The following is a 19,498-nucleotide window of genomic DNA, read 5'->3' as shown; positions in this document are numbered from 1 at the left end:
GGCGCAGCAAAGAATCGCTGCCACGTAGCAACACGCAAATCTCGAGCAAAATCTGTGGACCAATTTAACCGGGGGGGGGGGCGTTTCAGACTCTGGGGCTAGGGCGGGGGGGGGGTTGCTCCATCCCTCCTCAAGTGGGCTCTTAACAGCACCTGGGACAGTTCGTACGTAGAAGGGAACCCCGCGTTTGTCTGACCAAGGCTGAGCAATGCGATCCCTTTGCTTGCAAGACGCAACAAGCCGGGCGCCTTCGGTCTTGGGCTGGAGAAGAAGATCGAGCACTCTGGGGAGAGCGGGCCCGAGATGACAGGGCAGGGCAGGGAAGACACGGTGCTTCTAAGGCACGGCCCCCCCGAGGCTGGGGAACCATCGCTGGGATTGTCAGGTAAGAAGGGGCCCAAGGCAACGAGGCTTTCCTAGAGGGCAACCTGAAGCCTTAACAGGTTTATTGTCGGCTTCGTCCGATGCTTGATTGGAATGAGGACCTGAGGCACCTACAGCCGCTGTGAGGGGTCCACCGAAAGCACCTCGGGGGCGCGCGCGTCTTCTCTGGGACGTGCCTGTCCAAGGTGCTCCTCGGCGCGTGGGAGCTTCTCGGGTCTGCGAGCGGGAGCCCTAAGAGGGAGGGGCGCTTGCGCGGATGTCTTCCTGGTTGCGCATCTATGTGCCAAGGGAATCGCACATGTTTCCACGAGAAAATGTACGTGCCCCCAGCTGGCTTTCTGCGTCGGTGTGTGTCTGTCTGAGAGAGAGAGAGAGAGCGCGTTGCGCCGGTGCCCCTTCGGAGTACGCGCGTGGCCACAGCCATCTGTTTTGCTCCGCGCGCTTCTTTTGTGCGTCCGCGCCCCCTGCGGCCCGGGCGCGCGCGCCTGCGCGCCTCCAAGCCGGAGCATGCCTTCGAGGTATATGTTTTCCCTGTCATGTGGGTGGCGACGATATTTATTGACACTGTGAGCGCGAGGAAGGGGGCCGCCTCTGGGGTCCCGCGGAGCCGCCTCTCTCCGCCGCCACCAGGGCTCTGCGCAGCCCCCTCCCCGGAGCCCCACGGCGCGGCAGGGCGGGAGCGGGTCGGGGAAACAAATCGCCCCAATCAGCGAGCGGGGCGGGATCGGGCGGGGCGGAGCCGGCCAGGGAAGGCGGGACGTGCCCGCCGCCGTTGCTGCTGCTGCCGCTGCCGCCCCCTCGGAATCCTCTCCCAGAACTTTCATTAAAGTCGGTGTCCCCCCCGAGCCCGCGGCAGAAGAGGGACTGTCGGCTGCCACGCGCGGACACGCTGCTCCCGGGACGCGCAGCAGGCGAGCTCGCAGGGTGCGCGGCGGCGAGGCGAGGCTGAAGGAGTACGGTTCGGGCTGATGCAATTTTCGCTATAAGAGGATCCTCCACCTTGACAGCGCGCCTGAAAAGCCCGGGCGAGGCACCGGCGGGGAGCGGCAGGAGGAGGCGGGAGCGGCATGGAGAGGGTAAGGCGCGGGCAGAGAGAAAAGGATCCCGGGGTTGGGTTGGGAGACACGCGCGCCGGTGTGCGCGAGAGAAAAAGAGAAACGAAGGGGCGGGGAAAGCGTGGTAGGAAAGCGTGGTGCCGCCGAGGAAGCGCCGGCGAAGGTCCGGAGGCGGCGCGGCTTCCAGTGTGTTCCATCCGCCGCTGTCACCGGAGCTGCCTCGAGGCAAGACCTGTAGCGGGCAGCCCCGGAGGCGGGCTGTCAAAGGGTGTCCCGGACCCCTAAGCTTTACGGAAACCGCCACGCGGGAAGGGAGCGGGTGCGCGCGGCCTGTCTGGACGCCGCGGGTTTCTGGCCTAGGGGAGGTGAAGTTGCCGGGCGCTCCCGGGGGCCGGGGGATCCGCGCGCTGTAATTTTCCACCCCGGCATGTGCGGGGGCGGGGCGCGGAGCTGCTCCCACGTGGCAGCTGATGTAACCCCCCGTTTTCTTGCCCCCTCCGCTGCTTTTAAAGGGATCGCGCGCCCCCTCTGGCCAGGTGTTTCGGACTTCTCTGGATTTGTTTTCACCCACGGGGTGTGTGCGTGTGTGCCAGGGGTGGTGGTGCTTCCTTCAGCCGATGCTGTGGTGGGGTCAGTATTTTGACATCATATAGAAAGTGGAGAATGGTGTGAATTTGGAGTTGAAGGAGTGACTTAATAGCTACATCAGCTTGGGGGTAGTATCAGTGAGAGGTTTTTGCCAGCACTTGTCAATGGTGTGCCACCAGGATTTCTCTCTCTGTGTGTGTATGCCACACACACACACGCACACGCACATTATGCCGAAAAAGAACTTAGTTTTTCACTCAACTTTGGGAGGCTAAACTTGCCTCAAGGTATCCTGTGTTCTCTTTCTAGCTTGGCCACATGCCGACTTGTAGAATTACATATCTGAAAGTTAAAGGTGTTCAGGCAGTAGGAAATCAGTTAATGCAACAATGTACCAATGGTACAGTGGGGGGGGGGGAATCCACACATAATTTACATATTGTTAATTGCAACAGGTTTGATGGCTGCAGACGACTTTGTTGAATGTGCTGCTAGCTTGCCACAATAAAGTGTGCCCAACTAAAACAAAGAGCCTATATAATAGATTCAGTCCTGAGGATGGACTGAAAGGCACAAAGCTCACTTCGCACTCAGAAATGGAGGCTGTTCAGTTACAAAGAGAGACTGAGGAAACTTACAAAATTACTCCTTCTGAATAATCAAAACAGCAAAGACCCTTGTGGCACCTTAAAGAATTACATGTTTATTGTGGGTCGGAGCTCACTTCGTCAAATGCCTGAAGTGAAATATATGTTGACCCTCCCTGAATGCAGATGAAAGTAGAAAACAGGGAATGAATGTATAATTATTTTTTGCTGTGATATTATTTTTTGTTTATGCTGCCGCAAAACTAGCATGGCTACCCCCTGGAGTTCTCATTTAAAAAAAAGAATCTGTAACAATGTTTTATTTCTGATTATGAGGAATAATGTTCCGCCAGATCTCCATTTCAGCCCATCAGCAAAACAGTACCAACACTCATGGGCTGGGACGTGCAAGAGTCACTAGCTTACATCCCAGATCAATGCTTCATTCTGAGACAGTCTCATCCATCCTTGAGGAGATAAAAGTGCAGGTTGCCCTGTCCCACGTAGCCATACTTGTGCTCATGCAGGTCAGCATCAAGCTGTTTGCACCACTGAGATGTGGATGTTGCCAGTGTGGTTTGGGTGGTCCTCAGTTTCCTAGCATCTGGGTTCAGCCGCTTGAATAGCCAGACATGTAATCCTAGGGCAGTCTTCATTATTGTGTCGTGCTAGCCATCAGTGGCAAGAGTGGAGATCTGATTACAGTGGTACACTTCAGGTTACATACGCTTCAGGTTACAGACTCCGCTAACCCAGAAACAGTGCTTCAGGTTAAGAACTTTGCTTCAGGATGAGAACAGAAATTGGGCTCCGGCGGCACAGCAGCAGCAGGAGGCCCCATTAGCTAAAGTGGTGCTTCAGGTTAAGAACAGTTTCAGGTTAAGTACGGACCTCCGGAACGAATTAAGTACTTATCCTGAAGTACCACTGTCCTGTTAAAATAAAACTTTGGGCTGAGCTAAGGCCAGGATTTTTTCCATAGTATCAAGTGTGATATACTCCCGCCAGGTCTCAGAAGTTCCCTTCCACCAAAGTCGTTGCTGACTCTTCCAAGACAATTGACTTTCTTGCACGACTTCTGATCCCCTTATAGTTGTGACGTACAGCTGCTGAAGGCTATTCAGTGAACCAAGACATGGTTGGCAGGAGTGCTTCCTCCCCCAGGCCAAAATGCAGTGAGTGTGGCGGGGGGGGGGAGAGCTCCTTGTTCGGTCCCGTGGGCAGGGTGGGTCAGTCCACTTGAGAGAGAAAGAGTGTGTGGACAAAGTGACAAAGTGGCTCTGAGAGAAAGTGCCATCCCTGGGCACAGCTTCCCTCGTGTCCCCTTTGTGAGATGTCCTGCTATTTTGCAGGGTTTCTTAATTGCACTTCCGTGCTTTTGGCATGGCAGAGCAGAAAACTTTTCTGCATCCCAATTCAGTAGCTGCTTGTTGGCAGGACAAGGACTGCTCAAGTATGAAAAGGGAGCCATCATTCCGGTGTCTATCTAGAGTGGGGGCAAGTCACTCAAGCTTAGGAACGGGGTAGATTCCCTATCACATAATGCCTTCTGTGTCGCTTCATTCCTGCACCTCCCCACAGAGCATACTTTCCCCCCCTTGTCTGATCCCTGACAGCTTGAGGGTGTATCATTCATGTACTTCCTTATATTTAGGACACCGGAGCAGAAAGGGCCTCTGTTCCAGCTGCTCCTCAGGGTCCCTTTGGTTGCACAACGTCTCCTCTGGCCTCAAGAGTGTCCTTTGTTATGCTGCATTTTCACCTTGGGTCTTTGGCTAGTTCCTTGCTGCAAGCATAAGAGTGTGATTATTATGGTGTCCTTCCTTGAAGTGAAACGAACATTTATTTGCAAGTGTGCACTGGGCAGGATCCTGAGGGCAATTTGTTTGCTAGGCTGGTGGTTTAAACACATTTCTGGTTGTGAGAGCCAGGCTGTGAAGCAGCAGAGAGGATTATCACTCATGCCTCATATTTTATGCTGGGCCTGTTTCCTGGTTATAATGTGGAGACTTCACCTTTTACCTGAAACAGGGCTGCTGAAAACTCGTGTGTAGCAGCCATATATCCAAGACTGTGCATACTCTTGCATTTATTTATTTTTTAAGAGAGAGATCTGCACAGAGGTTGCCACAATTTGTGGTAGCAAGCATGTAAATCAGATTTGCACCTTTTGCATATCACCATTTCCCTGATTTCCGAAGAGATTTGCAGGGCGCTGTCACGCTTCCTCCTGAACTCAAAATCGTGTGCTTATTTCCCTTCTGGTTTTTGGGACTTGGATGTTCAAGCTTATATTTGCCTTCAGAACTTCCAGAAATTTGCTTTCCACCCACCTCTTTATCAACAACAGCTAAAATTCGCAGGATGCTGAATTTTCTGGCTGCTTCTAAACTTATGTCTATACTTCTTATGTTGTATTTCTTCCTTCCTCCTCAGGAAATAATAATAATAATAATAATAATAATAATAATAATATGCCAGCAAATTCAAACATCAAACAAGGGCTAGCCCAAAACATTTTGCTGCTTAAGTTGAAGAACATGAGAGACTCAGTGCCACCTCTATCTAAAATTAACCAGACTGGTGACATGTTAGCATCCTCCACTCTGCCTGGAGGTAGTAGTTTAAGAGGTCTGGTGTGGGCTGTGTGGCACACACAGAACTGCTGTCCAACCTTGCTGCTCCCCACAACCTAAATCTGCCACCTGTGGTGAACCCCTCTCTCTGCCTAACAGTATAGCTGGCCTTGTGTCCTGCCACTGCTACCTCTCTCTCCTCTTCTTCACTTGGCAGTTGTTCCCTCCCTGTGTTCTTCAGAAGCTCACTACCTGGAGGCCTAGAGATTGCAGTGCACCATTTTTTTAATGTTCCCTTTCCCAGCGCACAAGATCACACCCTTATCATTTGCATTCAGCTGGAGTAATGATCACTCCTTCGTTTAATGCTGCCAGTCTCTAATACAAAGTGAAACCCCACCTCATTGCAGCCAGCATGTTATAGTTATATGTTTAACGTACATCACATGCTGTGTTTGAATGCATTGTATTTAAAATGACGTAAAGGGAAGTTTACCTTAGGCAAGAAGTTTCACTCCAGCAAAAGTGTCAGAGAAGGCTGATATTTTTAAATTGGTTCTTGTTAAAGATTGTCTTGTGTTGGAATACAAACAAATGAACAAGGAAAGTCTCTGCTTTCGATTCATAGAGTCTTTTTCACATTTCATTTACATTTGGTATGAGACACTATTGTCATAGACACTGTGTGTGGTTAGGGGGAAAGAGAGGGAGGGAGAGAGATGGGGGGATAGCGATCTTCCATTCTGTTGCATAGTGTTTGCACAAGGTTTTTGTGTCAGCATCATGTGTGTAGGTCCTTTATTTATATATTTATTTGTATTGGCATTGCGAGAGATTAGAGGCTTCAAAGCTTGCTTGGTTTCAGTGTGGTTTGTTTGTATCTGTGAGCTGTGGGGGGGGGAGGTGTTGTTGGGTCAGATTAGCCATAGTAGTTTGTATGCTGTTGGGGTGGGATAGGTCGTTGTCTTGTTGTGCTTTATATGTGATAAAAAAGAGCTACACCGGGGTGAAGGTGTCCTCCTTTGCTTGCCCGCATGCTGCTTTAAGCTTAAGTCACTTACTCTCAGCAGCTAGAAATATTGTAACTAGACACTGGAAGGACCCATAAGAAGTGAACATAGACCACTGGTACAAAAATGTATGGGAAGCCGCCCTATAAGAAGACTGATACTTTTTCATTCAATAAGGTAAACTACCTGGTGATTCATCACAGGAGAGCTGCAGAGCTCTCACAGCAGGAAGTTGGAACTTAAGAAGCCAGCATGTGCTTCTGGGAGATAGCTGGCAGGAGCAGCAGTGGCTGTAAAGAAGCTCTGCAATGATGAACAAGCTTAGGATCTCTCTCTGGGTTCAGAGAGAGAAAAGTTTACTGAACTGCATAAAGGACCGGACCCATTTCCAATGTATTACTTTTGTTATTTTGCAATGTTTATCTTATTTTAACTAGTGTTTAAGATGGTTCTGCAGTAAAGCTTTGAAACTTATTCTTGTGGTAGAGAGAATTCATTTCTACACAAGTTCCAGGGCAGGGATTTCACTGACCAGCTCCCAACACAGCACAGTGTAGTAACTAAATGACTAAGCTTTGAACCAGGAAGTCCCTTGTTAAATATCCCCTCTGCCATGGATTTGGTAGAGGATGTTGGATGAGACATATTTTTCTCCAGTCTGCAGTACAGGGCTAATAATACAGAGTACCCTAGATGGCTGTTGTAAGGGCAACTGACAGTGTGTGTAAAGTGCTTTGAAAAATATACAATATTAAGTATGAATATAATCATGTCTCCAAAGAATGGCATATTTTTGGGTGCCAGGCAAAAAACATTTCTCTTCTTTCAGGCCTTTGGCTAATTAAAGCCTTTTAAATGGGGGGTGGGGTGGGGGGTGTTACTGTTTATGTCATTATGTTATATATTTTTGTGTTTTTATATTGTAAACAATCCTGTGATCTTTGGATGAAGGGTGGTGTGAAATTTAATTAATAAAAATAAAAAATGAATATATTTTAACTAATCCATGAGAAAATAGTTGATGGAAGAAATGGGATGAGAGGCAAGTCTGTGTGCTCATACTCATGACGCATCTGTTCCAGTTCACTGTCTTTAACTATTCAGTGTTTCAAGTGTCCAGGAACCAAACGTGTCCTGTAGTATTGAGGTTGCCACCTCTGCCCTGGAGAATTGAAAAAAAAAGTGGCAGTGACCACCTCCTGTTTTTCTGTAGTGAATGTGCCAGCTGTTTAGTGGTTGTCTCACAATAAGATATCCAGGGCCCAGTTTTGTGTTCACAGTCCTGTTCACAGGAAGTGAAGCACAATTTGTTCAGCTTTATTGCTTGCTGAATACAATTAGCATCCATAGAATGTCAAGCAAAAGGATCTAGCCTTGTCCTGAAGCTGAAATGAAGCGCTGTCCCCCCACCCAACCCCATGGCTCGCTGCATTTCAACCAAACTAGTGAGTCCACCATGTTATTTATAAACACCTCTCTCTTTTGCCCTGTTCTACGTTTGCAAAAACCCAAGCTGCTTAATTTGCTTGATTATATTGGTTTTCATAATTTATATTTGATCACGGATCCTGTGGTCCTGATGTTTTTTATTTAGTCGTTAGTGTTCCCGAATTTGGGTTCTGAATTTTAATTCAATAATTTAGAGAGACTGAATGACAGTCTGTGTCTACTTTCTTGTTGCCGAGTTCTGCTTTCAGCGCCAGTTTACCCTGGTACTCAGAGCCAAGTATATTATGGAAGTAAAGAGAAGACCAGGACTCTGGTGTTCATGCTTACATGTGCACATTCCCCTAGCTGGAGACCAGGTGAAGAGAATGAGGTGATGTTTCCTCCCTGGTGACCAGAAATGTCTAATGCAGCTAGGTCAGCCCCCTGGGGGGGAGGGCACCTGGGGCCCACCATTGGAAAGCACAGGCAGAAGTGGATGCTCAGATAGGTCTGCTAGGAGCTGAGAAGACAGAATTACCAGAACCCTTTCCTTACAGTAGCCACATCCTTGGAGTGGCGGCTAAGTGCAGTGATAGTACATTAAAAAGAATTTTTAACACTACCAATTGCTGCGTGCATTTTGGGTGGTTGGTATTCAGTCTCCATGGGGTATTTGACCCCTGGCATTTAACATGAAGCTGGGCCATTTGAGTTGAGGGTCTGAACAAAAGTCAATCCAGGTTTGCTTTCTCCAAGTCACCTTATCTGGAGTTAAATCATCGCAGAAGAGACAAAAATGACTCGGAATTTGCGTCCCCTTTGTGTGAGACAGTGGAGAAGAGCTTGCACACTTCATTCAGCTCCTTATCTCACTGGCTCAGGCTCAGCCACCAGCAAGATCCCTCTAAGTACCCACCCTGTCCTCTCCCCATCCACCCTGTTCCCCATGTGCTACAGTTTATAGAGGCAACCTTTCATGCTCTGCCCCCTTCATGACCAACAACCAATTCACTTTTGTCGCCGATGTCTTACAAACTATCTCGGGCGATGCCTTTCCCTGCCACAGACAGACACACAGACACCATGGCTGTCCCTTTTTCGCTGCTTGGCAGTACCACCTGGTCTCTAGCACAATGGCAGAGCTGACCTGGCACGTGACTAGGTGCACCAGGGTGGAAGGCAATTGCCTCCCATCTGTGTCCTCAGTGGCAGCTGTGCCCCTGTGCATGTTTGGTGCCCTGAAGACTTCTCCTGCCCTGAGCACTGGCTACGCTCTTTGCAGCCACGTGTGTGATTCTTGCAGCTTCTTCCCGCTTCAGAGATGGCAATGGGCTGAAGGAACCAGGAATGATGGGGCAGATATAAGTGCCTGTTAACCCAAACTCTGCATCCTCTCCCAGCCCTGCTCTCATTTTACCATCTTTGGGCATATGCTGAATGTAGACTGGGAAACGGCAACGTAATTTTTGCTGTAAAAAGAGATGGTCCTTGCAAATGCACCAGTCTTGGTCACGTGTGTTTGTGTGTGTGTTCCCCTCATTGAATATTTAGAGCAGGGGTAACTACCCCTGGCCCAGAGGCCTGATCCAGCCACCTTCCCAAACCACCTCCCCCACCCCTAATTTTGAAGGCAGTGGCAAAAAAGTAGTGCTGGTGTGGATGAAGTAAAGTAGACACAGAACTTGAGTGGTCAGGGAGGGTTCAAGCTCTCTGCTTAGCACTCTGATGGGGATGCAAATCTCTCATTCTGTGGTCATCAGATCAATCATTTGATGAGCAGAGATGAGCAATAACCCCCTCCTTCCACACTGATCTGCTGGAGAAGGGGGCTCTGTGTGTGTGTGTGCAAATTTGAGGTGACTGCAATAACTTTAGGCCACACCCACCATTAGTATGTGGCCCCTGCAGGACTGGCCAGGAGTGAATGCGGCCCTTGAACCCCCCCCAAAAAAGTTTTGTCACCCCTAATTTAGAGGACAGGAGTCTTCTCTTGTTTCATTTTCTCTAACCAAAGCCCGTTTTATTCTCCACAGCTTCCTGTCTCTTTGGTCTAATTTGCGCTTCTGTCTGAGCTCTCTGTGTAGCCTGGGAAGCCTAGCCATCAAGACGGACAGTGGGCAGCTGGGCGCTCACATCACGGCCCCCAACCATGGCAGAAAAATGCAGTGAGGGGTTGCTGGTGAGTTTGCGGGGAATACGTCAGGTTTGAGTTGGCATATTCTGCCCCCTTGGAATGCAGGGGAGAGGGATCCATGGGTCTCGGTGGTCTGGGGGGGGGGTGTGATGGTGAGGAATTGTTACTTAATTTGTTTGCTGCTTTTCTGCACAGATGTGCCCAAAGCGATGCACTACATGAGAACGCAGCAAAGCAGCATTAGCGTAAACAGCTCAGTACCAATTCGTTTCAAATCATAATACAGCAATCTCCACAAAGGAGTCTGTTTCATTAATACTGTACTGTTATAACATAGTACATTCATTTCAGAATAGGCGGTATAAATCATTAAAGCACAGTATCAATTTATATTATTTATCAGTTGCTAAAGCACATTTAAGCCAGAATTAGATACAATAAAGCTTTCCAGTGTAGCCAGGTTTTCATAAATAATATAGCCCGCAGGCAGTTCCTCAGATGTGTCAAGTGCAGGAAATCGCAGCCCTATATTTTACAGCTATCAGTATAAAAAGGTGTTAGATGCAGATGCATCACAACAATCTTAAGCAGAAGGGCAGTGGATGTAGAGTCTGGGAATTCCCCAAACTAAGAAAGCACACTTGGCTGCCCTCAGATATCTATGAAAAGTCATATAACTGTTTATCTCTTTGACATATGATGGGAGGGCATTCCACAGGGCGGGCACAACTACCGAGAAGTCCTCATGCACCTGTCCATTTCCTCTTCCCCCAAATAGCCTGGGAAGTGGAAGGCAGGATGTGCCTTCCGCAGGTGTCTTTTACCAGAGCTAGGCTCTTTGCTTCTCTCATAGGTGGAGTGATGCTGCTTCCCTTAAAGCCGCCTCCTCCCCATCATCCAACATTACCAGGGAAACATGTAGAGTTCAGCAGGTGGGAAATGTTAGCCCCCATCCACACGGCTGCGTTGTTTGTGTTTTGGATTTCTACATTTACTGAGAGCGAGGCTCCCAGGAGACGCCTGAAATAGCCTGCACCCCAGCCAGGGGGCACCGTGCCAGTTTCAGGCCTGGAACATGTGGGGGAAGGGGAGTTTGGATAGCTGCAACACACAGACACCAAAGTCCCTTGCATTCCATCCATAGAGATTGCAGGTCTTCTCTACTACAGCGTTTCACAGGCACGTCCATGCATTCCTTTACACATTTCCTCTCATGTGCTGCTTTATATTTTTCCTGCATAAAACATCGTTTTGCAAGCACAGAGCACTCAGACCCTGGCATTCGTGCATACAGCACAGCACTGTATGATCTGTGACCCACACACACTATTTCCTCCCATAGCTTTTTCAATCCACATGTCTGCATGTGTATTGGAATTGTTTTTAGATGTTTTAATTGTGCTATTGCTGCTCTGCTCGCTGACCTGCTGGCTCTTTTTGGAGGAACGTCAAGATACACATGTAATAAATAATAATACATCAGTGCATGCACAGACATATTTTCATGCACACAAACACACGTGTAAAGGGCTGTGCCCATTGGGTCATCTCCATTCAACTGAATGTGATTCTGCTGATTAGAAACCAAGTCAGGCCAGCCAGCATTAATCAAAATGAAAGGAGATGATAAACGGGTGAACCACCTGCCCAAGTGCAGTTCAGATTGGTTGAACCTAGACAGCAAAGGGTATGTGCGAAAACTACTCAGATTCCCATATTTGCCTGGTTGCAGGACATTTTGGACTGTGCACATACCCTTTGCTGCCCAGGTTCAGCACTTGGTGTTAGAAAGCATCCCAGCAGGCCTGCAAATGTGTGCACATGCTTTCACATGCACAGGCACTAAGAGCACTGCTCCTCTTCTGCTATATTGCAGTGCTCTTTGTGTGAAATGGTATATAATGACTTGCATATCCTTGCCTTCTTCCCTTGACACAACTTTTATACTGTTGCTCAATGCTCTGGCTGCCACTTTTGTTTCTGGAGTCCTTTGTCAATGTTGTTTTGTGCCCTGGGGTGGGGAAAAGAGGGTGTGCGGCGGGGAGAGTCCAGCATAGCTTCGGAGTACGACATATATTCCGAGTCAATCTTTAACCAATTCTGGGAGTCAATGTTGTCAAATGGGAAAGAGGATGTTTGCAGAGGCTACTAGGACAAGGGAAGGGGTTGGACTAGTAGGTGATCCTTGGGATCCCTTCCAACTCTATGATGGGAAGGTGAATCAGAAATGCCCCTGCATTTCACCCCACCCAATCACCTGGCGTTGAAGTTTCCTGCTTGCTCTCATGCAGTTCGTGTAGTGTCTCTAGGTCACTGGAGCAGGCACTCGGAGCTTTCTGGCCACAGAGAAGAAGCTAATCCCCTCATTGAGCTGCCTAGACATAATTGAAATAGCAGCATAAACCCATCACCCACTAATCGCCTATCCCAAGACAGTAATAGTATCTCAGAGCCTACAGCTTCTCTTTGAGGTCCAGGGAAAGAATGGGACAGCTCTCTCTGACACTTCTTTTTGATGGGGCTTGATTTGCTAATGTCCACATTCCCCAAAATACCAAATAAACATGACCTTGGCACAGGATGTCCCAGTCTGGGAACCACAAGTATTTCCAAGAAGAGACAAACAAGGGGTGGTTGTGGTGTCAATAGCACATAAAAACCCTTTTGGTCACCTCTCTCACCTCTTTGTGTCCTGTTCTCTTATCCCCCAGTTTGTCCTCTTGGGTAGTTCTCTTTCATCTGATGAGCATTGGCGGACTTGCATAGGATTTGCCCCCAGAAGAGAATATTTCCTGGCTTTTTCAAGGATTGTCTGTCACAAAACATAACTTTCTTATCGCACAGCATTCAACTATTGTCATAATGCCTATTTCTGATAGGTAGTGCAGAGCAAGACAATTATGCAGTTGTGGGTGGGGGAATAGTTTTGGGCCACTTGCTTCTTTCTGGAGCCACAGTAGCCAAGTCTTGTTCCCCATCTTGCTGCATGTTTACGTGTGTCATGAAATTGGCTCTATCAATAACTGGGGCTCTTTTGGACTGAATCTTTGCAAAATGCCACCTATGCAGCTGCCCAGTCCCTTTGCTCTATATTGGCTGTGGATTAACATAAAGGCAGTAGAGACTGGGAAGTGTTGTTGACACACAGTGAGATCCAGAAGTGCTAGTAGTAATTAGCCTTGGATGGTCCTTTCCATTCATCTGGCACTCTTTGCTGCCAGCATCAGCCAGCAGTGCCTGGGGTTCTGATGTTTGGACGGATCAAATGCCCAGGTATGCCCAGAGGTGCCAACTTTGGTCTATTTACCTCTTACCCAAAGTGACATTGTGTGGATCAGTCTGACGTTGTGGAAAATTACAGTTTTTCAGCCGGTTGGGGAGATGGAGCAAGCTGGGCACAAAGCCACAAGTGAGATGATTGCATGGGCCAGCGATGTCATTCACCCATAGTGCTAGCATCTATTTTGTGGAATTGATCAGTGTTTCAAGAGCCAGGTTTACAGGTATCTGTGGTGCAATGGGGTTTCTCCATCTGGCCTCTGCCCAGGTCAGTCAGCTACTAGGAAATCTGTGGGTACATAATATTTCTGTCAATGGGACAGTGTATTTCCTGCTTCTAACGCTCTAGGACTAGGTGAAAGAAGGAACCATTCATTTTAAAACAGGGAGGAGGAGGAAGACAGGCCACTGAGAAGCATCTAGGTCTGTTCAGCCATTGAAGAACTGTGTGTTCATAGTTCTGTATGTGTATATAATGCTCCCCAAAACTGGTGTGGATGATTCTCCTCAAATTTCCTTGGTATTGGCACTCTGACTCCAGCCCTTCTGAGTATGTGACTCTTAGTCCTGGACTGGCCTTGTTTTTACTTTCCGGGGATGGCAGCAGTGCTTGCCTCAAACCCAGAGTTCTATACAATGTGTAAGAAAAAATGAGGAACAGGATTGTAGCCTCTTTCTTTCTTTCTTTCTAAACTTAAAAAGTACCCATTGCTTTGTGACTTACGGTATAGTTTCCACACTCCCCGGAAAGATTGGACTTTTTCTGATAATGAAATATGAGAAAATGCAAAGAAAATAAATCAGAATGGGCGCTCATTAAATAACCAATGTTGTCTGATCGCCCTACAAGCATCAGGATAAATGTTCAGTGAGCAGGCTGTGTGGAAGCACCCAGCAATTACAGAAAAGAGGCAGAGATGGTAAGACAGGGAACGGTTATGTGTCAGGTGTTAACTCTAGCTCTCAGTGCTGTGCTGTGGAGCCAACTTCTGGAGAATTTTGTTTCGGTTCTTTCTGATCAAGGGGGTTTGGGGTGGGAATCCTGATGCTGTATGGAATTCCTACCTCAGAGGGGTTGCTGCAGGCTGGGAAATGCTTTCAAGTGCCTCAGGGAAAGGCAGTATCAACATTTTGGGAGTCCAATGCAGGGGTGAGGGCAAATGTGCCAGCAGGACATTTTTAGATCACTTGGATCCTGCTCCCCCTCCACAAGTTCTGCAAATGGGGCCATCATAGTACAGCTTGCAAACACCAGGATGTGGGCAGGACTTGGACCTGAGAAAAACAGCTCTGTCCTGCTGCTTCCTGAGTCCGGATGGACAAGACCTGGGCTCCAGCCAGCTACAGCATCCCTCCAGGCTGCCTGCAGTGGGATTGGGGCCCAGATAGTAAAGGGGGATGGCTAGTGTGGTAGTAAAGGGGGATCTGCAATAGTGTGTAGCGGACTGCAGTACCTTTAATTCGGCTGGGAACCCTGATTCCCAGGGAGATGTCAGGAGACACAGTGAATCCTGGAGAGGGTACTAAGTAGAGTGAGAGAGAGGATGCTGAGCTCTTGAGGCAGCTTGCCTTTTTCACTGGAATGGGGATCCATTCACAAATCCCATTTGCTGCCCTGACACTGCCTGATGGGTGTGTGTGTGTGTGTGTGTGTGTTTTCTCCCATTGAGGGGGTGGCATTTCCCCCAGCAGAAGTCAGTGCCAGACACTCTCTCACTTGCTCGTTTTTAAGGACATTATGTTTTGTCCTTGGATTTGCCATTGCCTTTGTTTGCACAGCAACCCCTGCCAGCGCCTCCTGACTCTTGGGCAGATTCCCTGGCTGCCTGGGGGCTTGCAGCATCTGCTGGGGGATTTTTAGGCAGACGGGGCGGGTAAAGAGGGCAGGGGCGTCCGTGGCATATATTGCAGTGATGACCCGGGCGGTTGTCTTCCACTTAGCTGCGGGGTTCAAGCCTAATGAGGGAATTTTACTTCTGGGTTTCAAGAGATTTAAGCCTGGTTCATGCCTGCCGGCCTCTGGCCAAACCACCCCCGCTGTGGGTGCTGAGCCTTTACTAGGCTGCGGAAGCTCCTCTGGCTGGAATAATAAGGGGGGAGCAGAAGGAGGGGGGTTGGTGAGGATTTTCTGCCTGAGCAGCCCTGGAGAATTGAGGCCGGGCTGTCAGCGGGGCCTGAGAAAGTCGCCTGAGGATGTATGTGTCTGGCACAGGCCTCTTTCTTTCCCTCCTTACCCACTTCCTTGCCCCATGTTCTCCCCCCACACCCATGACAGAGACAAGAGCTGCCACCTGTGAATGAGGCAGCTAGATAGGACCCAGTCCCATCCTTTTGAAATGCACCTTTCATATCCTGAGGTGTTATATGTACCTGGCACGCCAGCCCTGTTGCTGATATTCACAGTGTAATCAAGGGTAGATGAGGCTCAACTGCAACAAGTTGTCTGTCTACTCAGGCAAAGGCTTCTGTCACTCCAGTCCCTCAACCCCTCCAGCATGACCTGACACACATATTGAAGCATTACACCACTCTTTTCAATGGGCTTCTAAGGGGTGCTCTGCTTGATAGAATATTTGTGGGTTATCTCTCTCTCTCTCTCTCTCTCTCTCTCTCTCTCTTCCCCTGATCTGCATCAACTGAGTGGAAATTCAGAGAGAGTTGCTTGAAGCATTATATGTGATGTGCCATAAGATTGCCTAGACTCCGAGTTGCCGCTTATCTATCTGTACTGTTGGTCAGTGTCCCACCAAAGTACCTTCATCACACTTGCATTCTAGTCCTTGGGAGTTCTGCAAATATGCTTGGCTGTTGTCATGCCATAGACAGACATGGCCAAACTTGGCCCTCCAGATGTTTTGGGACTACAACTCCCATCATCCCTAGCTAACAGGACCAGTGGTCAGGGATGATGGGAATTGTAGTCTCAAAACATCTGGAGGGCCAAGTTTGGCTATGCCTGCCATAGAACAAAGAATAAACATTTAACATGGGACACAATAGCTAAAATCCCAAGAATCCTAGCTTGCTTAAGAACGTGACCAAAGCACACTTACTGGAAAATAAGCTCCACTGAAAAGAATTGGATTGACTTTTGCGTAAGCATGCATATGATTGCACTGTTATTTTTTTAAAAATGGTGTTCAGGGAAGATGACCACCATATTTGAATTGCTAATAATAAGGAGTCTATGGTTTGAAATATACCGGGATTTCCATACATCTTGACTTTTAAATATTAGAAACTTTGTTAGAATTTATTTATTTTTTTCTTACTGGCAGGTTTTCCTCTGATAGTTACCTGCTGCCATGCTGGTGGTGTTACTTTTCAGTAATGGCTTTTCAGCTTGCATGATTGCAGAGAAAAAAATGAAAACACATGGTCCATATTTTAAAAAGCACAGAATACAGAACATTCAGATGAGAACATTAGTGTTTAAGGATTCCAAAGGTCAAGACAATAATAAGCCTAACTTATCATACTCCTTACAGCTACACCCCACAACAAACTCCTGCATATATTCTCTCTTCCTCTTCACTTTTGTCTGAATCCCAACACTTATTTACCATAAATAATTTAAGATAAAAATCCAAGTTTTGCAAAAACCTTAAAAAATATTTTCCAGCCAAGTTCGGACTCTGTTCACATAGGTTTATGCAAACTTTATTTTAATTGAGAAACTGTGGCATGTTGCTTGCAGAATGTGGGGATTTTAGTGCACAATTATTGATTCTAATCATGCTCTCGTCTCAGTTCTTGTTCACCTCTGTTTGATGGTGATGGTAGAGAATGGAGTATTCGCCAGTGCTGAAGAACCAGATGTTCCAGCACCACTATGCCTGAGTTTTCTTTCTTTCTTTCTTTCTTTCTTTCTTTCTTTCTTTCTAATTAGTTTTTTTTAAGTTTTTTGTGTTACAAAACAGACAGACAAAGAGGGACAGGTACAGCTATTGTCTCCAATTTCAATTTGTAGTCTTTTTCACAGTTCATTTACATTTAATGAGAGACACCTTTGTCATAGACATCTTCCTTTTGGGGGAAATGGGAGAGGGGATGCCTGCGTTTTCTGATGTTGCATGCTCAAGGTGTATTTAAGTGCAGAAAGCCAGCATCCTTGGTACCTCTCCTTCCTTTGACATGCTTTTTATAAGCAAATACATATCCTCCTATCCCTGCAGTTACATTGATTTGGATAATAAATGGACTGCACTGGAATAGTAGTTTCCATTAATGTTGGTCTCTCCATCCCCCAGGATAGAACACACACCCCAGCATTGAACGCACGCATTCTTTTTCTTTGAACTTCAAATTTTGAAGTTATCTGAAAACACTGGTAGCTTGAAGTTACTACTTTCACATGGGAGACCTGGAACAGAAAAAAAGGGAAGCTTTCCTTCCTGATTAAAGCAAAATAATTCTTTGGGATTAAGGGGGGGGGGGAAGCACACTGGGCGTATTGAACAACTTCAAGCTAATCATGGTTTCTAATGGTCTGATATATGAGTGGAATATGTTTTAAGATATATAGATCTGTCTTGACTTCTTTTGGCATAAACTTCCCCTGCCAGGTTTCTCCCAGAGAAGTTAAAACATGTAAAAATAAATAAGGTATTTAGATCTGTTTCTATTGGTTTAGCAAGCTGCCCTTCAAATCATGCTAAAACCTTCATCTGCCTGAGAAGAGTGTTGTATTATTTCCAGTGGTTGCATGTTTCTTTACCGCACAAAAGTTGGTCTAATAAAAGGTTTCACCTTTGGGCTATGCTCACTTCTAACTCACCTTCTAAGAAGCTTGACTGAATATAGTTGCACATATGTGCATTATCTAATCTCCATATATACAATTTCGACTCAGCATATTTAATCCTCCTAAGATGCTCCATATATTGTCAACAGTATAGGATTGGATCCAGGCTCAGTCCTGTTTAGAATAGACCCATTTAAATCAATGGGACTATATCTTCTAAAACTAACTGAATATACAAACATACTGTAGTTCTTTGGATTTTTGCTTTAATAGGGCTATTTCTTAGTGGGAGTTTTCCAATAAAGAGCCAGTAGTTAAGTACAGTTTACTTAAAACAGCCATAGGCAACTATAGCCATCCCCTGTTCTATGCCCCCAGCATCTGATAATTGGAAGCTTGCTGCCTCTAAACATGGGAGCCTCTATTTTTAGTTATTTTTCTAAAAGGCACTGTATAGCTCCTATTCCCAATGAATTTTTCCAGCTCTTGATTTTGGTTTTTAAAAAACATCTACAGTTGTAGCCACAATCATATCTTGTGAAAATGGTTTCTGTAAGTTAATTGTACATTAAGGCTGACATCCTATACCTCCCTAGGACTAAGCCCCACTGAACTGAGTAGAACTTACTTCTGAGTAAATATGCATAGGATTGCTCTGTAACTTGTACTTTCTGACAAACACTTCAGAGAGCAAGTCCTTCTAATACCCTTTGCCAAAAGTTTTGTATATTGTAATGGCAATGAAATATCACTGAACTGAAATTGAACAAAGGTTTCTAATCTTCTAATCCTTTGTCCACAAGAGGTTACACAGACAAAAGATTCCATAGCAGCCAAACTTGTTGACCGATTTGTATTTGCTGCTTCCCATTGAATTCTATGTTGCTGTGTTGGGTGTGGGTTGAATGTTTGAGCATCTTCTGGTCTGACTTTCACAGTGTTTCAGGAAGGCTGCGATTAACAGGTTGGGAGTATGTTTGGGTTTTAAGTTTTGATCTTGCAGAGCATTGCTGGCTGCTTTACTAAAGCTACATGAGAAATGGGAAACTCTTCTTTTTGTTGAAAGGAAGTGTCCCAAGACCTGTTGTCAGCCGCTGCTGTGGGAGTTCCCGTACATTCAGAAAAGCTGTTGCATAAGTTTATTCACTTATTTCAGTTGGTTTCACATCCACGAAGTGATAACACCGACTGGATGTTAGAGAATGAGATATAGAGATATGAGATATAGAGAATTGTTAGAGAATGAGATATATGCATGGTGGGGTGAGGTGGTGGGGCTCACCTCACCTCAGTTGCATTGTTGCTGCTTCCTGGGAGGTGGAGGGTAAGGGATGAGGCGACGAGTTTATTTTATAATAGAAATGGCATGCCACTCCACTGTCCCTCTCAGTGTTATAGGTGAAATTATGGCCCCACACATACACAGTGAGGAATGTACCCATACTCCATCTGTCTGTAATGGAATATATAGTACTTGTTTGCAGCTATTGTCTCGGAAGTTATTACCACCGCTCCCCCATTCACACTGTACAACAGAAATGGTAGGAGCCTTTACTGTCCCTTTTTAAGAGGATGGGTGAAGTTATGACCAGATTTTCAGTTCACAGCATTCACCTGCATTCTGAGTAATACACTGGAAGCCTGGCTGTAGCAAAATGTCAACTGAAGTTATATGCCCATCTGTTTAGATTCTTTTACTCAGTTGTGTGACCA

General features: G+C 46.8%; 1 protein-coding gene across 2 annotated transcripts in view; it reads left to right on the top strand.

Annotated features, from left to right (window-relative positions):
- Positions 1–1,140: 1,140 nt before the first annotated feature.
- SLC6A9 (solute carrier family 6 member 9) overlaps positions 1,141–19,498 on the top strand; it is a 52,757-nt gene continuing 34,399 nt past the window's right edge. Inside the window, exons 1-2 of one of the 2 annotated variants that reach the window (XM_081009405.1) lie at positions 1,141–1,460; positions 9,662–9,807. In XM_081009405.1, coding sequence (XP_080865531.1) covers positions 9,778–9,807 — 30 coding nt within the window. In that variant the 5' untranslated portion in view covers positions 1,141–1,460; positions 9,662–9,777. The remainder of the gene's footprint in view (positions 1,461–9,661; positions 9,808–19,498) is intronic. The other variant, XM_081009406.1, reaches the window with a different exon arrangement.

Source organism: Podarcis pityusensis (assembly GCF_964106645.2).
Source record: "Podarcis pityusensis genome assembly, chromosome: 6".
NCBI classification, from domain to species: Eukaryota; Metazoa; Chordata; class Lepidosauria; order Squamata; family Lacertidae; genus Podarcis; species Podarcis pityusensis.
This window is presented reverse-complemented; position numbering and strand designations above follow the sequence as displayed.